The 25,099-nt window shown below is 42.1% G+C and overlaps 1 protein-coding gene across 1 annotated transcript; it reads left to right on the top strand.

Moving 5' to 3' along the window:
* The first annotated feature begins 148 nt into the window (after positions 1–148).
* Positions 149–19,310, top strand: PLAC8L1 (PLAC8 like 1). The gene is made up of 4 exons (XM_007079965.2): positions 149–352; positions 5,335–5,468; positions 17,783–17,919; positions 19,050–19,310. The coding sequence occupies exons 1-4, from the start codon at positions 228–230 to the stop codon at positions 19,188–19,190; spliced, it is 537 nt and encodes a 178-aa protein (XP_007080027.1). The 5' UTR covers positions 149–227; the 3' UTR covers positions 19,191–19,310.
* Positions 19,311–25,099: the final 5,789 nt, after the last annotated feature.

The following is a 25,099-nucleotide window of genomic DNA, read 5'->3' as shown; positions in this document are numbered from 1 at the left end:
TACTTCGGAGACTCTTAAATACCCTGAACGTGGACATGTCCACTTAGATGTGTACCTGTCTTTAAAGAAATAAGATGTCTGTTGTTACAGTGCTATGACCTCAGGTTCCAGAATATCAGTGCAACATTCTTTAGAATGGATGTTTCACTTTGGATTAAGTCTACGTTTGGAATCAGCCTATTGTCAAGGGGAGAAGGTTAATCCCGGTGACAGGAAAACACTCCACTATGAACTGGTTTGGAAATTACTTCTCTAGATTTCCTGAGGATGTTTCCTTACTCAACATACACTCACCTCTGTTGCTTTCACTCAGATCATCCGAAGATGAGCAACATTTTATTTCCAGCACGAGGTAGAGAGTTTGGTGATACCGTTTTCTTCTAGGTTTTTCTCTTTGGGTAGCATGTCAAATCTCTCTCTCTCTCTCTCTCAATCTCTTTAACAATCAGTCTCTTCTTATAAGGACCCAGAGGGAAGAAAACTGGGCTTGAGAAGAAAGTAGTTGCTATCCTTTTCTATGGGTACTTGAAAAGGGACAACCGATGAGTTCCTTTGGGCCGTGCTTGGCTAGTGAAAAGAGAAGGGCTGGCTTGGGTGAAAGAGTGTCTCTTTACCCTTAAGTTACAATGTCGAACCCTGACCAAGTGAAACTTTATTTCTGGTGGCTGCTAGTAATTTCTACCCTTTTGACATAAAAAGTCGAGGGCTTTGGCTTCAGTTAAATTTGAAGTAATCAAGGAGGCCTGAATGGAAGGTGGAATGAAAACTTAGAATTGCAATTTTCATCAAGGGAGAGAGAGAGTGACAGGAACCCCCCCTCAGGCAGGAGCACCAGGCAAGTGGGGCCATGGCCTGGGGAATGCGCTCTGCTTCGAGAAGAGGAGAAGGACAGAGTGAGGTCAGAAAGGGGGAAGCGTGTGCACCTTCAGTAGGAGCAGAGAACTGGAATAACTTGAGTCAGTGTCCTGCCTCCCACCAGATGAAGCCTCCCTCTGCTTCTGTCTCTTAGGGTGACCACACTGCTTGGTTCTCCTGGGACTGTCCTGAGGTTCGCACTGGAAGTTCTCCATCCTGGGAAAACTGGGATGATGGGTCACCGTGGCTGAAGTTTTAGGTATTTGGGCAGCACACATGACACCTGGGAAACTGCCCCAGTTCTCTTCCCTCTGTTCTTTGTTTCTCAGAAAAGGGTACAGAATGCCCTCGGCTAAGTGCAGGATCACTAAGTGACAATAATAACAACAACCGCCATAAACTGCATGCCTACTATGTGCCAAGTGCCTGATCTTGTTTCATCCTCCAGGCAACTGGGGAGGTGGGATGTTTTCAATCCAGTTTTATGGAACAGAGGCCAGAGCTGAGGGCTCGGACAGGGTGTGTTTTCCGAGGTCAAACAACTAGAAAACAGCTGAGCCACATTTGAATTTTAGGGTGCCTGGGTCTAAAACCTGTCCTCTTCCGCTAAATAAAGAACTTGCTCAATTTGATGGCAAATGGACTGCTGCTCTGATCTAGCAAAGCTCTGTGACCATCGGCCTCATCTACTGTTTCCAAACTCTTTCCTGTTCTTAATGGTAGTCGAAGATTCCCCGGGATATGCGTGGAGCTCAGAGATGTGCAGGAAGCTACAGTAGGTGCCTTATTCTGATACTTGTAGCAGCCCCTGATTAATTATTCAGTTTTTAAAGGACCTACTAAGTGCCTGGCACATAGAAGGTGCTCAGTGAAGGGAAGCTATGCTTGTTGTTTTAATTATGACACATGAGCTATAATCTTGAGCTGCAACTTTTTAGTGAATGAATATCAATTCAAGCATTTTAATATTAAAATCACCAAGGATTCAGGGTATTAAGATACTCAGTAATACACTTGCTGAATTCAGAATTAGGCAAACACACAAAAAACAACTTTTTTTCCCCCACCACAGAGAAGGTGCTTGCTCTGTTTGCTGTTTGTTTTGGAATAGAGGACAGCCTTCCTTGCCATCATAAAAGCTGTTACACACAGAATGCTGAGATGGAAGCAGAAACTGTTTTCTAGGGCTGAAAGCTGTAAATGGTTCATTTCAGGGAAAAATCTAATCCAGAGGCTCAGACCTATGAAATTCCTTTACTAATATCAGAGATAATTGGAAGCTCCCAGTATATGGACAGAAGCCCCAAGTTGTGAGCGTCACATTGAGAGATAAATGCCTTGGCCTGTATACAGGGATGCGGGGAGCTCTTAGGCCAGTCTCTGCTTTTATTTCCTCTTTCAACACCTGAGAGTTGTACATTTGCTAGAGAAGGAAACACAGTTAAGATCACATGATTTATAACTAGATTTGAGGAGGACTCAAAGAGACATGAGCATTCAGTTTGGTCCGGTTCAACAAATAACCAACCACATGGCCCTTAGGTGTCAAGGTCGTGTGCTGGATTCTGGGCTTATATGGAGAAGCAGGAAGTCCCTGCTGACCCCAAGAAGCTCACACGGAGGCAGAGGAAGTAATAATAATCTATAAAGGTGGTTTCCTCGGGGCCAATTTGAAATCTTCATGGTTGTCTTAATCTGCTTGGGCTTCCATATCACAATACCATAGACTGGGTGGTCTAGTGGACAGAGATGTATTTTCTCACAGTTCTGGAGGCAGGAAGTCCAAGGGTAAGGTGCCAGCAAGCTCAGCTTCTGGGGAGGGCTCTCTACCTGGCTTGTATCCTTCTCGCTGGGTACTTAACGTGGACTCTTGACATGGCACTTCTATCTGACTAGGATCCTACCCCTATTCCTCACTGAACCTTAATTACCTCCTAAAAGCCTTCTCCAAACAGTCACACTGGGGCTAGGGCTTCAACATAGGACTTTGGGGGAACACAGTTCATATACCACAGGCCCTAACCCACATCATTAAAATGTTTTAAAATGTAACTCATACCATAGGTTATATCCACATCCACATTTTTTTTTTTTTTACTGTCCAGTAAGTGAAAGGATTTTTATAATTACTTCTGAAATTATTCGGCTAGCAGTAATTAATTCATTTTATGATTGGCACTTGTTTCTTAGTAATCATTCATACTTGGGATTTTCTGCAAAATGAGAATTCTAAATTGTTTCTCAGTGTAATGAAATATTTGTGGGTTTGTAAATTTGACGGTTAATGAGATCGGCATAATGCTAGATTTTTGTGTTTAGTTGAGCATTAGCTAATTTTGCGGTCTGTCTTGTAGTTTTTATATTTTGGAGCCACTATTTTTTTCCAGGTCTCAAATACTTTTGCAGGCTCTTGGAAAGTGTGTTAGGCTCTAAGCATTGCCTATAAATACCTAAGGGATAAAGGGGCTCCTAGCCAGGGAGCTCCGGACCTTAAGCTCTCTTCCAGGCTCTCATGCCTCTCCCAGCTCGTGTCTCACGGGCCCTGAAGACTGGCTCTGTTCCAACCGTCCTCTTCCCCGCCAGCCTACCTCCTATTCAGTGTTCCTTGCCATCTCTGTTACGTTGACATCACCACCCACCTAGTGGGAGACTCAGAGGTTCCCGCGGTCATCATCAGTGATCTCCATATCCACCTGTATCAGGTTTCAGGATGGTGTCAGGAAGACTGCATAGGTATTGCCTGGCAACTCTGTTATGAGTACTGATTTCTGTACCTCATGTCTGGAGACCTGTGCTGTTGGCTTGGGGCGAGACTTGGGCATTTGTGTTTTTAGCAAGCTCATGTGCTTATTAAAAAGCACACCAGATTTGGGAAGGTGTGGACGTGGGTAGCGTTGGTGGAATGAAACAGAGATATAGATCTTAACAAGAACAGTGCACCCCCATTGCATTTATTGCCCCAGTTTAGAGATTCTCAGAGGGCCCTTCTGCTGTTTCCAAGATGCCCTGAGGGTGTTGCCTTAAGGGTGCCCAGGAATGTTCCACTCTGGCCTCCAGGCCCTAGGTCCCAGGTGCTGAGCGTTGGTGACTAGTACCACAACGACAGCTGTTATGGGAAGAAATTCTGCTGTCTCTTGTTTATTTTGTCTCAAGGATGAGGCAGCCTCTTTAATTCTTCACAGCACACCAGAGACAGGTACAAACTGTTAATGAGGCTTGCCAAAAGGGAAGCACAATCTAGAATAATTACTACCATGTACAGGCTCCCTCCTCTCCATCTGCCCTTTCCGTAAGGCTAGGTACAACTTAGCCTTCACTGTGGGGCTTGCCCCAGGTATCCCCATGGTAGGAGCTCAGGTCAAACTGTCTCCAGAAAGAGAAAGACGTTTTTCCTCCTCACTTTTAAAGCCCATCCCCACCTGTTGGGATGAGCACTGGGTGTTGTATGGAAACCAATTTGACAATAAATTTCATATTAAAAAAAAAATAAAGTCCATCCCCTGGGCCCATATTTCCTACTTCAGAATGATAGAGTAGAATATCTATTACCTTCAGTGAAAACGAACCCAAATTGTACTTTGTGGGCCCAGTAGGACAATCTTACAGTACTCTGATATCAAGACATCTTCTTTTTATTTTATTAAAATTGTCTTTAAGTTTATTTATATATTTTGAGAGAGAGAGCAAGCCGGGGAGGGACAGAGAGAGAGGGAGGGAGAGAATCCCAGCCAGGCTCCTTGCTGTTGGCATAGAACCGCATGTGGGGCTTGAACTCACGAACCTGAGTTGAACCTGATCAAACTTGAGCTGAAATCAAGAGTCAGACACTTAACCGACTGAGCCACCCAGGCGCCCCTCAAGACATCTTCTGAAGTCTTGGTTGTTCACTTAAATGACACTGCATGTTCAACTTCCATAGCCTAGTCCCGATTTCCATGTCTGATTCCTTATTAATCTCTTCAACAAAGGCTCAAAACCCTTGGGGTGTATATAGCCTCACTCAGGTCACCTTGTTACATACTCTCTGGGCATAGCAAACTAATTATATGTCCTTCATTTGACACAATAACCTTATGAGGTCATTTTTCTTTATCTCATATTTCGACAAACAGAAACAGGTTAAGCGACTTCACCAAGGTCACTTTTCCTGGAAGTGGCATGCTGGGATTTGAACTGAAGCCTCTTGGTTCCAAATTGTGAATTTAGCTATTAGGAAACACTGAGGAAATAGGCTGGGCATTAAGGTGGAGTGACAGGATCTGGAATAATCATGCCATTAACAGAGATAGGGCACAGTCAGTGGAGAAGGAGTGATGAAGTAGGAGGGGAGTACATGGTGAGGAGCTTGGGCTATGAAGTAAGAACCACTTGGCATTCTTGGGTCCCTTTCTCCTCTTTATCACTCTGTCTTGGCTTAATGGTTATCCTTCTGAACCATTATCTTTGTTTTCAAGTTAATCACCATTTTTGACTCTCCAGGAGCCGTGCACCAGCCCAGGCCGTGACAAAGCAGCCTGTCCGGGGAGATACCGGCAGGACCACAATCACGATTGTCCCGACAGGTGGAGACTGGAGCACTGGCCTCTTCAGTGTCTGCAGGGACAAGAGAATTTGTATGTTTTTCCTCTTCATTTTGAGTTCTCCTTTACTATTTTCTTTCCCCAGGCATCAGATGGGTGCAAAAGCTACGTCAGGCACAAGGACAGAAATATAATGTTTTTAGAATAACTGGACTGATCTTCTAGTGACTCATATGCACTTATTGGCAGGAAAAATCCTGCTTTTCAGGGATGGGAATGCTTTTATAGAGTCAGTGGTGACTTCAGAGATTTTTTTTAAACGACAAAATTCACTGTTGGCAAAGATGCCTTAGTGGGCCCCCCCATCTGCTGCTGGTGGGAGTTTAAATTGGTATAACCTTCCTGCCGGATGGCTTAGCAATACATATAAAAAGAACCTCAAGTGTTACATAGTGTTTGACCCAGTAATTACATTTTTAGGCGTTTAGTCTAAGGAAATAAATCCACGTGCAAAGATTTAACAACATTAAATTTTGCGGCATCGGATATCACAGCAACAGTCTGGAACAACCTAAAATGTTTGATGGGGGCATGCATACAAGGAATTATTATACAGCCATGAAAAGCCATGTCGTAGAATAACATTTAATGGGATGAAAGATGTCTTGGTATTTTTTAAGTTTAAGAAGCAGACTATAAAGCCAAGCATGGTAAATACCATTTGTGGAAGGGTGGGGGCCATACTTGAAAAATGCCAGGCGGGATACAAATACGAAAGTTTATGACATGTCTCCAGATGGTAGGCTAATGAATCATTTTTATTTCCTTTTTTTTGCTTATCCCTTACTAGTATTTCTATGAGGAATGTGTGGTACTCTTATAAGAACAAGAATAATCACAAAAGAAGCCCCCTTTGTTGACTGAAATATTTTCATATGCTTGTTCAGCTATAAAGATGTACCAATAACACTGTCCACCAGCTATGTGATTTTCTTCTGGGAATGAAAGTTCAAAGCACATTGATTTCATTTTTATCTTAGGACATTCTGATGTGTCTCTGGTACCACACGTCAGCATTCCCTTCCAGGTCCTACCTTTGCCCTATGGGAGCAACTTGGTCACAGGGTCTTTCTTGTATATGTTGGGGTGAGGTGTGTGTGTGGGGGTCCCTTTGTTGGATAAGCATTAGCTACTAATGTTGAAAATCCAACAGACCCTGGATCTAATATTTTGGAAGAATATGGCTTTCCATGCCCATTGCAGGTTTCTGAGAAGGTCTGAATTTGTTTCTAAAGCCTCACAGAGTTGATCAATCAGCAATTGATCTCAGCCGTTCCGTGGTCCACATCCTTATTCAGCCGAGAGTCTTGCTGAGACCAAAGCTCTCCCACCATGTTTTGGTGCTCTAGTCATCCAGCCTTGAGCCCTTCACCGTCTGCCTGGGCCTCACAGAGGAAAGACTTCCCAGTACAAAACCTTGCCCTCCATCCTGTTCCTTTGTCCATCTGACCCAGAGCTCAGTAGGCTTCTTCCTGCCTCTGCTATCTGTGTGGACTTCTGACCAGATAATGATGGCAGCCATTCTCTGATTCTCTCAGCATTCTTCTTTGTTCTCTTCCAGATACTCTGACTTTGGCTGTCCCCCAGTACTGAGGTACAGAGAAGACAGAATAGCCATGTGGAGACATAGCATTGAATTGGGAAGTGGACCATTTTCCTTTCCTAGCTTGTAGGTGGTAGTTGGGGGACCACCAGTGCATTTTCTAGGGGGACAAAGCCTCAAATATACTGTAGTGGTGAGGAGAACATGATTATATGAGATAGACCTTGCCAGATAGAGATCTTAACTCTGCCTCTTACCGGTTATTTGGCCTTGAACAAATTCTCTGGAATTTGCCACCTTTAAAGTGAGGATAATAAAGGTGCTTACCTCAGGGGTTGTTGTTAAGATTAAAACATAATGTCTGGAACTTATAAACACTGCCTTGGAACTTAACTGAATCAGAGTTTTTTGGGTCACATGCTATCTTTGCATAGTCCTTTCAAAATTCATGTCTACCTACAGCTTCTGAATGTGACCTTATTTGGAAATAGGGTCTCTGCAATGTAGTCTAGTTAAAAAGAGGTTATAGTTGATTAGGGTGGAACCTAATCCAATGGCTGATGTTCTCATAAGAAGCAGGAAATTTGGACACAAACACTCAGAAGAGAAAGCCAGGGGAAGAACAGAGGCAGAGATTGGGATAATGCAACCCCAAGCCAAAGAATGCCAAAGATTGCTAGCATCACCAAAAGCTTGGAGAGAGGCATGGACCAGACTCTTCCTCCTGGAGGAGGAACTTCTGGAAATAATTAATCCTGCTAACACCTTGATTTCATACTTCCAGCCTCCAGAATTCTCCAGTGAGAATAGTTAAAAAAATTTTTTTTAATGTTTATTTATTTTTGAAAGAGAGAGACAGAGCATGAGCAGGGGAGAGGCAGAGAGAGAGGTTGACACAGAATCCGAAGCAGGCTCCAGGCTCCGAGCTGTCAGCACAGAGCCCGACGTGGAGCTTGAACTCATGGACCACGAGATCACGACCTGAGCCAAAGTCAGACGATTAACCAACCGAGCCACCCAGGCACCTGGAGAATAATTTCTTTTTAAAATTTTTATTTAAATTCCAGTGAGTTAACATACAGTTTAATATTAGTTTCATGTGTATCATATAGTGATCTAACAATTCCATACATCACCCAGTGCTCATCACAAGTGCATTCCTTAATCCCCATCACCTAGTTTACTCATCCCCCCACTCACCCCTTCTCTAGTAACCATCAGTTTATGAGAGAATAATTTCTATCTCTTAAAGAGGCCCCGTTTGTGGTATTTTGTGATGGCAGTGCTAGGAAACTAATACACAAACATTGGACTTCATTAGAAGGCTTTGGGTAGCTCACAAAATAAAAAAATCAAGTAAAAACTAAGCTCAGAACAGACAACCTGCATTATCAGGAGCTAGCCGACTGTCTGGTTAATTCCAAACATTTTGATCCCTTTGAGAATAAAAGGGACAAAAATTTCCTGTCTGAGAATTGATGGATCAGATGGAGTGGAATTTGCCGGGCTTAGGTCATTTGGAAGGGCAGTCCCATCAGTATTGCCCACAGTAATGAAGGGATAATTTCCCAAAATTATTGTCGGGGTACTGTTAACAGGAAATGCCCAACAAATACCCAATGAACTTAGTGAATCTAAGGTATTAATATTATCGTTCCTGTAAATTGTTACTATTCTCCGCCGTTTTGGGAGCAAAGAGTAGAGTCAGGAGACTTCAACTGGCTGCTGCACCATGATTTGTACTCAATCCCAAGGGCACCTAAAAACTTGGCTAAAGCAATGACCATCCTCACCATCCCCTCTGCCTTAAATGTTGCTTCACTGCTTAGCTCTGTTCTCCATACTCATTAATGTTCCAACCAACTGCACTAGATCTCCTGAGGAGTCCTAGCCTGTTCGTTTGAGAGCCCTTTCTGGGGGCAAGGTGAGAAGGGAGAAAATGCGGAGAAATAGAATATTCTTTACATTTTGCCATGATCCGTGGAGAAGAGGCCAAGGATATACAGTACAAGGTGCTCTCGAATGTTCTATGTTCCAATTGTTGTAACCTGGATGGGCCTCCATTTTATGACTGCGCAGTGTGTCTCTAATCTGTCTCAGAAGAAAACTTAAAGATAATATCACTTTCCACCCTCGTACACTGCACTGTGATTCCCAGGACATGGGTGGAGTAAGAGGGCTATGCATCCCGGGTTTCTTTTCTTCGTTGTTAAAAAGGGCTGCTTTATCCACAGAATTCCGATTCGAGCAAACCACTGTGAAAATAGTTAACAAACTTGGGAACAAAAAGGAGAGCTGCTTTCCATGAACTTGTCCATGCCAGATTCCCATCCTGGGACAGTTTTCCATTGAATTTTGAGAATTATTGCTACAATTTGTCCTCCATTAGACAAAGGGTACATTATGAACAGCAATGATTTCCATTTCTTTTTGACATTTTGCTTCTTCATTTTATTGCAATTACTTTTTTTTTTAAATGGCCTCTCTCTCCCCACCTTGGTGCTTTTATGTGAATTCACAGTGCGCTGCGATTGGCAAATGGGTGCTTCTGCGTTCTTGAAGATGGGGTTTCTGAAAGCTCAGCTGTGAAGATAAAGTTGAGGGGGAATGCATGGCTGCTAAATGGCATTGTGAGTAGAAGGTGAAGTGTCCCAGCGTTGGGAATGTTTGTGATGTTGCCCCAGAGAAGGTTTATATAGAAGGTGTAATCAACATTGGTTTGTCATTCAACCCCTGTTTACTGAGCTCCTACCTGTGTGCAGACAGATGGTGGGTGTTACAGACGTAATAGTGAATAAGACAGAGATGGTTTTGCAGATAGACAATAAGCATGTAAATCAATAAATAAAAGCATGGCAGTTGTGATAAGTGCCATGAAGGAAATAAATAGAGTGCTGTGGAAGGAATCCATAGCGGAGTGGGGTCAAGGATGGCCTCTTCGAGGAACTGACTTAAGCTGATTCCTGAAAGATAGGAAGAAAGCAGCTACTCAGGCAACCTCCCTGTGGAGGGCACCATAAGCACCAGGGGGTAAAGAACTTGGTGTGACTGGTAACCATCAGATGCCCAAGATGGGGAGAATGAAGAGGGCCAGGATTTTTTGTGCCCTAGAAGAGGAAAAGGCATTGAAAAGCCTTCAGCCTGGGATTTGTGTCCCTGAACTGTATCTTGGGTAAACCATACACTCCCTGAAGGCAGGGATCACTGTTGTCTTGCTTACCACTCCGGTACCCAGCAGAGCACCTGGCCCACAGGAGGCACGAAGAACTATTTCCCGGACATTCCATCAATGAATGAATCTTAACCTGTATTCTCAATTCTTTCTTTCTTGCCCTTCATTGAAAGTATAATAAATCCTCTGAGTTGGAAGGGCTGTTGGAGTCAGCTGGTCTGGCCCCTCACCTGCTTGGTTAAATATCCTCTGCATTATGCCTGGCGAGAAGAACCTGACAAGTTTGGCTTTCTGAACATTTCCAGGAAGGAGGGCTTCTCTCCTTTGGAGCCAACTCAGTGTTTTGAAAGAAAAAAAGAAAAGAAAGGAGAAAAAAAAAAGAGAAGATTTTGAATAGGTTTGCCTGCACATGATGCAAAATTCAAAAGTACCTATGCCTTTGATATATTTGCCATCTGTCCACCCAGTTTCCACCGGAGGCACCTGCTCTTACTTGAGGCCAGGTAGAGTCTATATGCCTGTAAAGATATAAAATAGTTTTAAATGAAAATAGATTAATCTTTTTGTTATAAAGCTATCATGTACTCATCATAAAAAAGGAAAACACACAAGGCTTATAAATGAAACAAGCAGGATCCTGTAATCCCAGCTGTCAGAGATAATCGTTGTTAATATTTTGGTATCTGTCCTTCCAGAAGTTTTGCTGAATGTGTCTGTGTATAATTTCCACAAATAGTAGAATTGTAAACACACACCGTTCTGCACCTTTGTTTTCAATTTAACGGTATATCCAGGGTATCAGACCGTATCGGCACTTCTGGAGCTAATATTTTAAATTGCTGCATAGATTCCCTTGTATGAATGTACCATGATTTATTTATCCAGAAATCCCCATTGGTGCACCTTCATGGGGACTCCAGACTTTTTGCTATTCACACCAATGCTCCGTGAATGTCTTCGTACAGATGTCACTTTTGCATGTGTGTGAGTTTACCTGTTGGATAATTGCTGAGGAATAAACCTGCTGGCCAAATAGTATGTACCATTTTAAATCTTGATAGTTGCTGCCAACTGAGTCTCCATTTGGAAGTTGTACTAATGTACACTCCCGCCCACAGTGTATGAGTGTGCCCCATTTCTTTTTTGAGCATCTCTTACTGTTAGATGGTTCTGACTTTTTGTAATAATTGATCTGAACTATTGCTTCGCTGCAGCTTCCTCCCACCTTCCCTACCTTTGCTCTCTGCGGCTCCGCACTCCAGTTTTGTGTAGGCTTTTTCTTTTTATCTTGCCTCCCCTGTGAGTTAGGAGGGTGAATAACGAACCACATTTCGTGCATGAGGGTGGAGCCCATCTAGGAGGACAAGCCAGGAACATTTAAGCTGTGGGTACTTACATAACTACCAGGCCTTTGGGTGTAACATAAGAAGAAGAGGCCAAATTTATGGTTCAAATCCCCTTTTGAGCCTGAGCTCCTTTAAACAATACATATATATAAAACAATACATCTTTACATATATGTATATACACAACACGTGAGTGTGTTCACCTTATAAAAAAAATGGAACATTACAGAACAGGAAACCATGTCTCCTCTTTTTTATTAAATCAGTTTGGAGGGTTTCCTTCCAGATATTTTTCTCTATTTATATATGTATCCATGAGTAGTATATACTATTGTTTTGTAACTCTTTAAACAAAGCATCAATGGTATTATGCTGTACATATCATAATGAACTTTGATTTTTAAAATTTTTATTTTATTTTTATTTATTTTTGAGACAGAGACAGAGCGTGAGTGGGGGAGGGACAGAGAGAGAGGGAGACACAGAATCCGAGGAGATTCCAGGCTCTGAGGTGTCAGCACAGAGCCTGATGCAGGGCTTGAACCCACGAACTGTGAGATCATGACCCGGGCCAAAGTCGGCTCAACCGACTAAGCCATCCAGGTACCCCCACTTTTATTTTTCTTAACTCAAAATATGTCTTAGAGATTTAACTCTGTTGGTTCTGAATCTTCCCCTGAACTCTTAATTATTCCATAGTAGGATTTATACCATCATGGCCTATTTACACTCTCATCTATTAGTGCACATTTAAGTTTTAAATTTCAAGCTGCAGATAATGCTGCAGTGGACATCCCTGTGTTCCCTCTTTGTGTGCACGTGTAAACATTACTCTAGGGTAGATAACCCTAAGTAGAATTACAAGATCCTAGAGTGCTTAAAATTTTACTAGATTCACCCAATTGCCTTCCAAAGTGATTGTGCCCATTCCTGCTTCCAGAGGGTCCCTGTTCTCTATGGTTCTCAACAATTTACAAATTTAGAAACATTTGGCATGCTTATGGGTTTCCAATCTGTCTTAACATGCATTTCATTGATTACTACCAACAATGAGTAGCTTTTCGTGTCTTGTTATTGGCTGTTTGTGTTTCCTCTTTGGTGAATTACTTGCTCATGTCCTGTGCCCATTTTCTTCCTTCCTTTCTCCCTTCCTTTCTCCCTCTTTCTTTCTTGCTTTCTTGCTTTCTTGCTTTCTTCTTCTTCTTCTTTGTTTAGTTCTTTATCTATTGATGGGTAGGAGTTCTTTGCATGTTCTGGATACTCACCCTTGGCCTGTGATGTATATTGCAAAATTTTCTCCTACAGACTCTATGGGACAGGGTTCCATCTTCCCACCTCGAGGTGTGAGCCAAGAGTGTGCGTCCTGCTCACTCCATCACACTGGAGCAGTAACATCTGACAAGAAGGAAGTTTCCTAAAGTTGCATGGTGTAAGAGTGTTGCCCAGGAATAAATACAAAGTAGTGGTAGTAAGGATTCTGTCTTGGAGCAACAAGCACTGTGGCAAACTATGTACACAAAACATGAGGACATGTGGTGTTATGTGTAGTGGTTAAAACTTTGGGGCCAGACTGCCTGAGTTCAAATCAGGCATGTGCTCTTTCCCTTTTTTTTGAAGTTTATTTATTTATTTTGACAGAGAGAGGGAGGGAGAGAGCACGGGCAAGGAATGAGTATAGAGAAAGGAAGAGAGTGAATCCTAAGCAGGTTCTGTGCTGACAGCACGGAGCCCAGTGCGGTGCTCGATCTCACGAACCGTGAGATCATGACCCCGTGATATCATGACCTGAGCCAAAATCCAGAGCTGGATGCTTAACAGACTGTACCACCCAGGTATCCCTGTCTATTCCTAATAAATGTATGGACTTGGGTGAATTACTTTTTTTTCTTTTCAAATTTTTATTTAAATTCTAGTTAGTTAACATAGAGTGCAATATTGGTTTCAGGAGTAGAGTTCAGTGATTCATCACTTACAACACCCAGTGCTCATCCCAACAAGTGCCTTCTTTAATGCCTATCAGCCATCTAGCCCCTCCCTCATCCACCTCCCTCCATCAACCCTAGTTTGTCCTCTATCATTAGGAGTCTCTTACGGTATTTTGTTTCTTAAATTCCACATATGAGTGAAATCATATGGTATTTGTCTTTCCCTGACTAAATTATTTTGCTTAGCATAATACACTCTAGCTCCATCCACATTGTTGCAAATGGCAAGATTTCATTCTTTTTGATGGCCAAATACTATTCTATTGTGTGTGTGTGTGTGTGTGTGTGTGTGTGTGTGTGTATGTATGTGTGTATATAAACCACATCTTCTTTATCAATTCATAAGCTGATGGAAATTTGGGTTCTTTCCATACTTTGGCCATTGTTGATAATGCTGCTATAAACATTGGGATGCATGTACCCCTTTGAATCTGTACTTTTGTATCCTTTGGGTAAATACATAGGAGTGCAATTGCTGCGTTATAAGGTAGTTCTATTTTAAACTTGATGAGGAAGCTCCACATGGTTCTCCAGAGTGACTGCACTAGTGTACCTTCCCACCAACAGCGCAACAGGTCTCCCCTCTCTCTGCATCTTTGCCAACACCTGTTTCTTGTCTTGTTAATTTTAGCCATCTGACAGGTGGGAGGTGGTATCTCACTCATCATGGTTTTGATTTGTATTTCCCTGATGATGGGTGATGTTGAACATCTTTTTATGTGTCTATTAGCCATCTGGATGTCTTCTTTGGAAAAGTGTCTGTTCATGTCCTCTGCCCATTTCTTCACTGGATTATTTGTTTTTTTGGGTGTTGAGTTTCCTAAGTTCTTTATAGATTTTGGATACTAACCCTGTATCCGCTATATCATTTGCAAATATCTTCTCCCATCCTGTAGGCTACTTTTTAGTTTTGTTAATTGTTTCCTTTGCTGTGCAGAAACTTTTTATCTTGACTAAGTCCCAATAGTTCATTTTTACTTTTGTTTCCCTTGCCTCTGGCAACATGTCTAGTAAGAAGTTGCTCTGGCCGATGTCAAAGAGGTTGCTGCCTGTGTTCTCCTCTAGGATTTTGATGGTTTTCTGTCTCACATTTAGGTCTTTCATCCATTTTGAATTTATTTTTAAATATGGTGTAAGACAGTGGTTCAGTTTCATTCTTCTGCATGTTGCTGTCTGGTTTTCCCAACACCATTTGTTGAAGAGACTGTCTTTTTCCCATTGGACATTCTTTCCTGCTTTGTTGAAGATGAATTGATCCTATATAGCTATGAGTCCATTTCTGGGTTTTCTATCCTGTTCCACTAATCTATGTGTTGGTTTTTGTGCGCGTAGCATACTGTCTTGATGACTACAGCTTTGTAATATAGCTTGACGTCTAGAATCATGATGTATCCAGTTTTACTTTTCTTTTTCAGGATTGCTTCAGCTATTTAGGGTCTTTTGTTGTTCCATACAAATTTTAGGATTGTTTGGTCTAGCTCTGTGAAAAGTGCTGGTGGTATTTTGATAGAGATTGCATTGAATGTGTAGATGGCTTTGGTAGTATACACATTTTAACAGCGTTTATTCTTCCAATCCATGAGCATGGGATATTTTTCCATTTCTTTATGTCCTCTTCATGTTCTTTCATAAGTGTTTATAGTTTTCAGAGTACAGATCTTTCATCTCTTTGGTTGGGTTTATTCCTAGATATCTTACGGTTTTTGGTGCAATTGTAAATGGGATCAATTCCTTGATTTATCTTTCTGCTGCTTCATTATTGGTGTATAGAAATGCAACTGATTTCTATATGTCGATTTTTATATCCTGTGACTTTGCTGAATTCACATATTAGTTCGAGCAATTTTTTGGTGAAGTCTTTCAGGTGTTCTACATACAGTAATATATCATCTGCAAATAGTGAAAGTGTAACTTCTTCCTTGCCAATTTAGATGCCTTTTATTTCTTTTGGTTTGATTGCTGAGGCTAAGACTTCCAGTATGATGTTAAATAGTAATGGTGAGAGTGGACATCCTTGTCTTGTTCCTGAACATAGGGGAAAGGCTCTCAGTTTTTCCCCATTGAGGATGATATTAGCTGTGGGTCTTTCATATATGGCCTTTATGATGTTGACCTATGTTCTATCTTTCCTTACTTTGCTGAGGGTTTTTATCAAGAATGGATGCTGTATTTTGCCAAATGCTTTTTCTGCATCTATTGACAGGATTATATGGTTCTAATCCTTTCTTTTATTAATGTGGTATATAATATTGATTGATTTGTGAATATTAAACCGCTTGGGTGAATTACTTAAGTCCTCTTTCCATCAGTTTGCTTATCCATTAAAATGGATATAATGAGTATCTATATTATAGGATTATTGTGAGTATTAAGTGAGTTAATGAATGCAAAGTATTTTTAGCAAGGTGTGGCACATGGTGAGGTCTAATATTAGCTATTACATAATAAGAATTTGGCTTTCATATTGTTTTTGATCATATCTGTCTTGTGTACCAAGGTAATTGGATGTGTGTTTTGTTGTGTTGCCTTCAGCATCGAGTACTGCACCCTAATGAACACTTAGACAACATGGTTATATGATGGAAAGGATTAAAAATAAAAATAACGGCATGTATTTTTTAAAAAGACTTAATAGTCACAAAGATAAGGTATAGGAATTCCAATGGACAAAAGAGCTTCTTTACAATATATTTACTGAGGATGGTGGGCATTTCTCTTTTCCAATTAAAGTGGTACAGCTTGGGCAATTATGTAAACACAATTTATTATTCACTTAGTTTGCCAGCTTTATAATTATACAATTTTGATTAATTTTTTATTTGCAGGCATTTACACTATTTTATAATCCATGCATAAAATGAGATTTGATTGATTTTTTTTTTTTAATGTGCCATTGATTTCCAAGTCTCCTAATTCAGGGTTGCATACAATGTGTCTACTGTGAACTCACAGTAAGTTTACTGGGCCATCTGTCCTCTGGGCTGTTCATGCCAGGGGTCAGTGCTCAGTGGGGCCCTCTGATTTTTTTTTAAAAATTATTTATTTATTTTGAGAGAGAGAGAGAGAGAAGAGCACGCAGATGTGTGAGCTGTGGCGGAACAGAGAGACAGGGAGAGAATTCCAAGCAGGCTCCATGTTGTCACCATAGAGCCTGATGCAGGGTTCGAATCCACATGATCTGATCATGATCAGATCACGCTCTGAGCTGAAACCAAGAGTCAGATACTTAACGGACTGAGCCACCCAAGTGCTCCTGTGCATTTTCTTGTGTATAAATTATGTCTGAATAACATTTATTACATCCATGCTTTAAAGGTTATGACTAGCTTTTTGGTATTTAATTGTTTGTTATTATTACTGCTATTTTTTTGCTGTTTCATAGTCCTAATTATTTGTATTCTTCAAGGTCATCCTCTTTTGCGATGCTGGATGACTTAACATCTTAACTGTATATCTGGGATTCTTAACCTGCAGTTTGTTGATAGCTTTCAGTGGATCCTTGGACCCCACAAAACTGAATGCACAATTTTGCATGTCTGGGTATCCTTCTTTTCCCTTGAGGAGTGACTTCACAGTTATCATCATATTCTTAAAAGGGTCTGTGACCCAAAACATATTTAAAACAGAACCTCTGTGTTAGATGTTTCATGCAGAATATGTAGGAAACAGTATCAGGAGTTAAAGATCAGTGGCTGAATAAATGAGAGACTGTTTCCAGTTGATGCTAAAGGAACCAAGCCTCTAATAGTTTACAGATTAAAACTGGCAGATGTCGGTGGCTCCATGAAACTAGCAAAAATTAGAGTAACCTTCTGGCCTGAGAAATAGAATACAGTCCTGATGAGAACAGCAGACAGAATCCATGCAGCATAAAAGATCTTTCAATCACATTGACAGAAAAAGATGCCTGTTATTCAAAAGTATCGTATACTGGGTCTATTTTAAATATTGAAAATAGATAGATGAACATAATAGAAGCAACAGCTACAATTCAACTGTAAAAAATTATTTAATGCTTTTCTCTTGACAGGAAAAAACAATTACCATCATGAACGCTAACAGAATTGTATCAGGTTCAGCCTTGCCAGTGTTTAACAAAAGAAGACAATTTTGATGTGGCTCAGTTATGGCAATTTTCATACACTGAGTTTTGACAATTGGTTATTCATTCTCAGTCCCTGATTGCAGGGAGGCAGTGTAGCATTAAATTGATGGCACGGGGTTGTAAATGCTCTTTGAGATGTGGAGTTGCTCTGAGCACATCTGAGAACCTTGGTTTTCTTTTATGTGGTTATTGACAGGTTTCTGTGGTCTGTTTTGTCCAATGTGCCTCGAGTGTGACATCGCCAGGCATCACGGAGAGTGCCTTTGTTGGCCATTGTTACCTGGGTCCACCTTTGCACTGAGAGTTGGCACCAGAGAGAGACATAAAATACGGGTAAGTGTGTTTGAAAGTATATGTGAACTTGGATCTCTATAAGAACCTGGATGTCTTTCAAACCTGCGAGTTTCAAAAAAAAAAAAAAAAAGGTCTGGATGAGGATGCTTAAAAACACCACACTTAGTGGAAGACTTTGGGAAAGGAAAGGGAAGAAATTTCTGATTTCATTCATTACGAGGATGTATGTTAACCAAAATGCCACATTATGAAGGGTACTTCAAGTGGCACCTATTATAATGCTGATTACCAGTCACTGGGCTACTTCTGTTTCTCTTTCTCTTACTGCATCAAGAGAAGGTGATGGGTAGAATTGCACCAAATTTGGAGGATATACTTGGGATGGTCTGACTTCAAATGAAGACTATGTGGCATATGCAGAATTCGCTTTGGGGGTTCCTGGGGGATGCTTCAGAGTCCATCAATTTCCAGGGCAGCTGAGACTGAGGCACAGTGAGAGACTGAGCCCAGACAGATCAGACCTACCAAGATGTGGACAGTTAAAGATAAAAAAGACATCTCCTTATATATTCATGTGGAATGATCCCTAAAATATATTTTGAAGTGAAAAAAAAAGTACAAGGCACAGAAGTACGCAACTATTTACATAAAAGGACTCTATATATACTTGTGTAGACACTGAATTTATGTGGAAGTGCATATAAAAACCTGCCAACAAAAGTTACCCCCAGGCAAGTTCACTGGGTGGCTGGGGACAGCTGTGGAGGAGGATGTTCTTTTTACTTCCTGTGCCTTCTTACTGTGAGAATTTTGAACCATATGTACTTATTACCCACTCCAAAGAAATAAATAATTATACATATTAAGTCCTAACAGAAAAAAAAAAATGACATGGACAGAGAAACCAGTGGCTTCCAGTATGAAGTCTATATCAGAAGCCCTAAGTAAGGACCGGTCTCTGAAGTGCAAGGATGGATAAGCGGTTGAGCTGCTTGGCACTTGGGTATCCTGGTGGGTCAGTGTCCCTGCGCATGGATTTAGGGTATTGACTTGGTGGATCTTGGAAGCCATGGATGGGCTAGGCCTTCAGGAAATATCGTAGAGGCCCCTGGGTAATGGTCATGAGTCTGTGTGGTTGGGCCACAACGGAGACCTGGGTCTCGCCCTAGGGCACACTGTGTGAGGACTGGCTGGCGGTGCACTGCTGTTGGCCCTTTTCCATCTGTCAGGTGGCCCGGGAACTCAAGATGAGGGCCTCCCAACTCTACGAAATCTGTGCAGCTCCGTCAACCAAGGACAACTTTATCTGACAGAGCCAGAAAACTCTTCTTCCTCACCACCGCCCCCACCCCCGCCCTCCTCTCAAACCCCTCTTAGAAGAGAGAGTTCTTTTCACTGACGTAATATGAAAATAAAGGATTTCTCCCCTACTGTCTTTCCCGTTGTTCTCTCTTTACACGCACCTCCGGGGAAGTCTGTCATTTGTCTGGATTTGCTCTTCCAGCCTCGCCACATAAGGCAACTTCCAGAGGTGAGTCTATGCCTTCCACACCCGCCTGGAGTTTGAGAAGGTGGCATTTCCCCCCGGTGTTCCTTCTACCATCCTTTCACGGGAAGCTTTCTTTTGCTCACCCCCTGTTCCCAGAGCACCAGCAGTGGGGCAGGAGATGGTTAATCTTAGCACCCGGACTGGACGCTGTCACTAAAGCAGAGAAGCATTGTCTCTCCCTTGTCCTGACCCCTTCAGTCCCCACGGTGCAAAGGAGACCGTCTCAGGTTGTTGCTGCTCTTGAACGCCTCCCCCCCACCGGCAGATCTTCGGCCTCAGGCTTGAAATTTTAGGTGGGCAACTGAATTGTGTCTGCCCCATCCGCAACCCCCCCCAAAAAAGATGTGTTTGATTTTACTCATATGTGATATTTGAGAAACTCAATAGATAATCATAGAAAACGGAAGGAAAAATAAGGTAAAAACAGAGGGAGGCAAACCATAAGAGACTCTTAAATACAGAAGAATAAACTAAAGGTTGCTGGAGGGGAGGTGGATGAGGGGATGGGCTAAATGGGTGATGGGCATTAAGGAGGACACTTGTTGGGACAGGCACTGGGTGTTATATGTAAGTGATGAACCACTAAATTCTACTCCTGAAATCATTATTAATATACCTATATGTTAACGCGCTTGGATTTAAAAAAAAAAAAAAAAAGATCTGTTGAAGTCCTAATTCCTGGGATCTGTGAATGAAACCTTATTTGGAAATAGGGTCTTGGAGATGTAATTAAGTTAAGTTGATGTCATTAGGGTGGGCCGCACTCCAGTATGACAGCTGTCCTCACAAGAGGAGGAGGAGACACGCAAACATAGATGCACAGAGGGAAGCTTCTGCAGAGCTGAAGGTGGCGGAAAGAGATTGAAGAGATGCGGCCACAAGCCAAGGAGCGCTGTGGGCGACGGGCAGCGAGAAGAAGCAAGACAGGATCCTCCCCTAGAGCTCCCTGCCCACACCTTGATTTTGGACTTCTAGCCTCCACAACCTGGACAGAGCGAGTTTCAGTTGTTCTGAGCTACTCTGTTTGTGGCCCTTTGTTACTGCGGTCCCGGGAAGCTGCCACACCAGCTGTCTGCCACGTGAATGGCACACTCCTGCTTCTGTTAGGGCAGCAGCATGGAACAGGGCTGGGAAGTCCAGGTTCTGAAGCCCAGACTACCTCCTGCATTTGCTAATTGTGTCACGATGGGCGCAATGTCCGTGCCTCAGTGGTAAAATGGTAATGCTGACCTCACAAGGCTGTGAGGATTCTAACAAGTCAGGACTCTTAGCGTGGTGCCTGGCAAGGCGCAAGGACTCTGTAAACATAAGCGGTTACACCTGTTTAGATGCTACTTCAGATTCACAGCCAATTATGCTGGTTTTCCATTTACAGTTGAGATCTACAATTATCTTTTTAATTAAATTTTAGATTAAAATTGAATCCATTAAAATAATATTAAGTAAATAATAATCTGGATGGTTGGTGGATGTGGCAAACATTTTGAAGGTGGTAAGGCACATTTTCTTGACTACTTGTGTATGTTCAGAGTGCTCTACACGTTTTAAGGCATTTAAACCATACGTCCCTCAAGAAGATGCTATTGTAGCTCCATTCTCCAGAAAAGGAAGCTGAGCCACAGAGAGGTTAAGTGACTTGCCCAAGGCCACATAGCTGCTAGGTGACTGGCAGTTTAGGTTCTTGAGGCTGTGCTCTTGACCTCTGCATTCTGACTCGAGCAGAGATGGTTTCTGGCCAAGAGGCCTTCCTGGGCCCACGTGGTTGTACAAACTGGAAGTTTGCTCTACAGAGATGAGCTGGCCTGGCGAGCGCTGAGAGGTCGAGGGGGCCATCCCCACCCATCCTAAGCAGTGGCCGTCTGACAAAGTGATACCTTCCTTTCCTCTCAGCCCTCCCTTTTGGATGTCCAGAGCAGCTGCCAGTAACCAATGCCCTTTGGGAAAATTAAATGCTCAATGTTGACGTTTAATCTGTGATAAAATGCTCCCCCTCCAAGCCAGCTACTGAAAGAACCAGACCTGAGGGATGACTAAACCGGTTTTATTGTTCCATGCTAAAACACACATCGGGCTTCACAAGCTTACAGCTGGGAACAATATGCATCTCTGACGACGGAGAGTTGGGGAATGTCCCCACTTTGGCATATGATGGGCCTCTCCCTGCGTGGAGAGCAGACGGCAGTGTGGGCCCTGGTTTCTGGTGTGGATCTCCTGTGTCAGTGGGAGGTGCAAACGGACCTGTCCAGCAAGGGGGCCCCTGTTGCCTTTGCTTCTTCTCCTCAGTCTGGCTATAAAGAGTAAACTCAGCACTTCACTAGAGCCACAAACCCAAACAAAACTCTGAGCTCTGAAAGTCATTGAATCTACCACCGAATCACAGAACAGAATTAATATGTGGACAGTTCTTTGGAAACTGATGGTGGAGAGTCATCCTGAAGCAAGGCAGCTTAGGGCCCTGTCTTCCGGTTTCCTCCGGAACATGTCATGTCCAAGAAAAAAGGACTTAACAAAAATATGTGCTTCCTTCCCAGGAGAAAAGTTAACCAACACCCAATATTTAAGAGAGAGACAATAACTTTGGTTTTAAACTTCCCATTTCCTCAGACTTGCAAAAAGTTACCAGTGGTATAAATCTGAGGTTTTCCCAACAGTGAAGGCATGTTCTAGGTATTTTTCATCTCACTAGAAAATTCTTTTTGGTTTTCCAAGATGCAAAGCGTGGAACAGATCTCTGATGACTCCGCATGGGCAAAGAACACCAACACACAAGTAATAGACATTTCAAAGTAATCCATACGGATTATTATAAATTACAGAACTAGAAAACACATAAAACGCCACCAAACTTGTTGCCTTTACAGTGGAATATACTAAGGAAATAAGCTGCCAGCATTGGAGCTTTCTATTTTTTGGAACAAAGATATGAAACTTTGGAAGTTTAAGTGTCCACTGCTCCATAAAATAATTTTTTATAAGATTATGTATTTTATATATCTAAGATTTATTTACACAATAGCCCATAATAGCTAAGATATTACACCTTATTTTATAAACATCATTCACATATGTATTACCACATAAAGATTCTCTTTTGGTCCATTAAAAATACTAAAAAAACCCAAGAGACACAAGAGTCTATAGCTTTTCTGCTTATATTTCCATGGAGGAGTGAATTTTTCTCCCATTTTTTCTTTCTGCTTTTTCCCCTAAACGATACCCTCTCCCTGGACCCATGTATAGTAATAAGAAACAAGAAACACAGACTCTGTGGTTAGTAAACTATTTGAAGGTCAATTTCTGGGCTGACCTCATTCTGACCATCCTAAATCATCCTCACCTCCTCCCCCATCCCTTATGCTGCTTTTCAGCCCATGACTATTTGGAATCTATATGCTGGGATTGACAGTCTAGAGATGAAAACTTTAGGAAATGGGGGACAGGAGGGCAGTGGTACTTTTCTTAAGCTTCTGGGTTTGGCTGGGAACAAATCAGATTTGTTGTTTGATGTTTTAAAAAAGTATTTGGTCGGGGCGCCTGGGTGGCTCAGTCGGTTAAGCGTCTGACTTCAGCTCAGGTCATGATCTCATGGTTTGTGAGTTCGAGCCCCGCTCTGTGCTGACAGCTCAGAGCCTGGAGCCTGTTTCAGATTCTGTGTCTCCCTCTCTCTCTTTGACCCTCCCCCATTCATGCTCTGTCTCTCTGTCTCAAAAGTAAATAAACGTTAAAAAAAATAAAAAAAAATAAAAAAAAAAGTATTTGGTCTATTGGCTAAGCAGGTTCAGAGGAAGAGCTAAATTTTCATGAAACCCTCCACTTGATAAGTCACGGAAAGTTCCCAGAGACTTAAAAAAACAACCAGTGTAAAAACTAGGAGTGGTGATTTCCTGTCACTGTTAACGTGAGAGGAGGAAGAAAGAAAATGTAAGAAGAAAACAGGAATGAGAGGCTCCTGAACACAAGGCTTTAATGAGCTGATGTGGTCTAATGGTTTCTGGGGATTAGGAGTAATGCTGTGTGTTCACCTCCCCCCCCCCACCCCGCTCCACCCCCCAGTTTATGCAGCTTGCTTTCGTATGGGCTGCTTGCCTATACTTCCCTTTTCATACATCATCTATGAAAGTAAAATTCCTTCTAACTCTGACATTCTAAGACTTTCTTGGAAAATGAAGTCACTGAAACCTATTTATACGTGGGCTATAAGGCCTCATGGTAGTAACAAGTCAGTTCCAGAATATGAAGGTGGCATCTCTATATTCTTTGCTGCTGAGGCTAAAGAGGGGCCAACCAAACCTGAACTCATTCCAGAGGAAATGGAACTAACATTTAGTCATAGCAGTTAGGAGACAAGGGATGATGGACAATTGGCAACAGCATCACTGACCATGTGTGAAAGGCAATGTCATCACTGTACTATTCTCTCTGTGGTCTCTCCCTACTTCTTGCCTTCTGACTCACCACCTCGCAGATACTGCCAACACAGCAGGGCATGTTGTTGCTTATTACCACTTTCCACCAGGGCTGAGAGTAGGTTGTGGTTAAAAAGTCCAAGTTATTCATTTAATTAGGAGATGGGTGCTAGGTTGAGTCCTCCATGTGGCACCTTCACATAGAAGAAACCATTTCTGTAACCACAAAATCTATCCCTTACTCTGCTCACGGTTTGGCTGATGCTTGCTCCTGCTTACCAGCAGGGCTGGATGAAAGACTCAGCTGTTTCAGTGCAACATAATAATTCTGAACTCTAAAACAACCAACATATCCAAATACTGCTGTGCTCTTGTCATTGTCTTTAAAAATCAGGGCAGAATGTGCTTTGAAGAAATTCTCACTGATGTCTTAAGATAGAGGAGAAGATGAAAATGCACAGCTCAGAGTCTCAAGGGTATTTCCAAATTGCATTTATCTGTGCCATGTCTCTCTCCAGTTAACAGAGACAATTTAAAATTTGTATTTTAGGGTCAGGGTGCCTGGCTGGAGGAGTCAGAAGACAGACCATACAACTCTTGACCTCAGGGTTGTGAGTTCGAGCTCCACATTGGATGTAAAATTTGTATTTTAGAGTTTTTTTTTTAAACCAGGCATAGAAGATCTTCTAGTGACTTGCCCTTTAGGATGACTTACTCTGAACAGAAAAGAATGAATGGTTATAATTGATTTTTATATCTTTAGACTTGAAATAGCCTCACTGTGAGCACTGTAATCTGTGGTATCTCTATTATTACATCATCATTTTCTTCCGAGATTCCTTATGTACCAATTCCTCATTTCTTTGATCAGTATGTTGGAACAGAAATCCTCTGGACCAGAAAGTGTCAGGGGGAAAAGACAGCATGGAATTGGAATGGAAAAGAACAAAGATGTGGTGGATGGACATAGGAAGCTTGGTGGGAGTCAGGAGAGGGGGTGAAGGCTAGGGGTGTTGTGAAGAAGCATTGGCTTCTCTGGCTTGAATATCCAAGAGGAGAATGTGATACCATCCCCTACCTGCACTGCTCCAAATGTGAGATGCACAGACAGGCCAGTCACAGAGCTGGAAGGAACCTGAAGTCTAGTCTTCTCATTTGTCAGTGAGGTGCCAAGGTGCGAGAAACTGGCAAGACAAACCTTGGATTTGACAACAGAACAGACTACCAGGAGAGGTGGGAGTCTGCTGTAACCTGGAACAGAACA

Source organism: Panthera tigris, chromosome A1 (assembly GCF_018350195.1).
Source record: "Panthera tigris isolate Pti1 chromosome A1, P.tigris_Pti1_mat1.1, whole genome shotgun sequence".
NCBI lineage: Eukaryota > Metazoa > Chordata > Mammalia > Carnivora > Felidae > Panthera > Panthera tigris.
This window is presented reverse-complemented; position numbering and strand designations above follow the sequence as displayed.

Bases quoted from the DNA above. Each gene is read 5' to 3' on its own strand.
- PLAC8L1 (XM_007079965.2), top strand. From the start codon at position 228: ATGAACTGGTTTGGAAATTACTTCTCTAGATTTCCTGAGGATGTTTCC. The intron at 5,469-17,782 runs GTATGTTTTTCC...GGTTATTGACAG, and splicing joins CTGCAGGGACAAGAGAATTT to GTTTCTGTGGTCTGTTTTGT. The intron at 17,920-19,049 runs GTAAGTGTGTTT...GTCTCGCCCTAG, and splicing joins GAGAGAGACATAAAATACGG to GGCACACTGTGTGAGGACTG.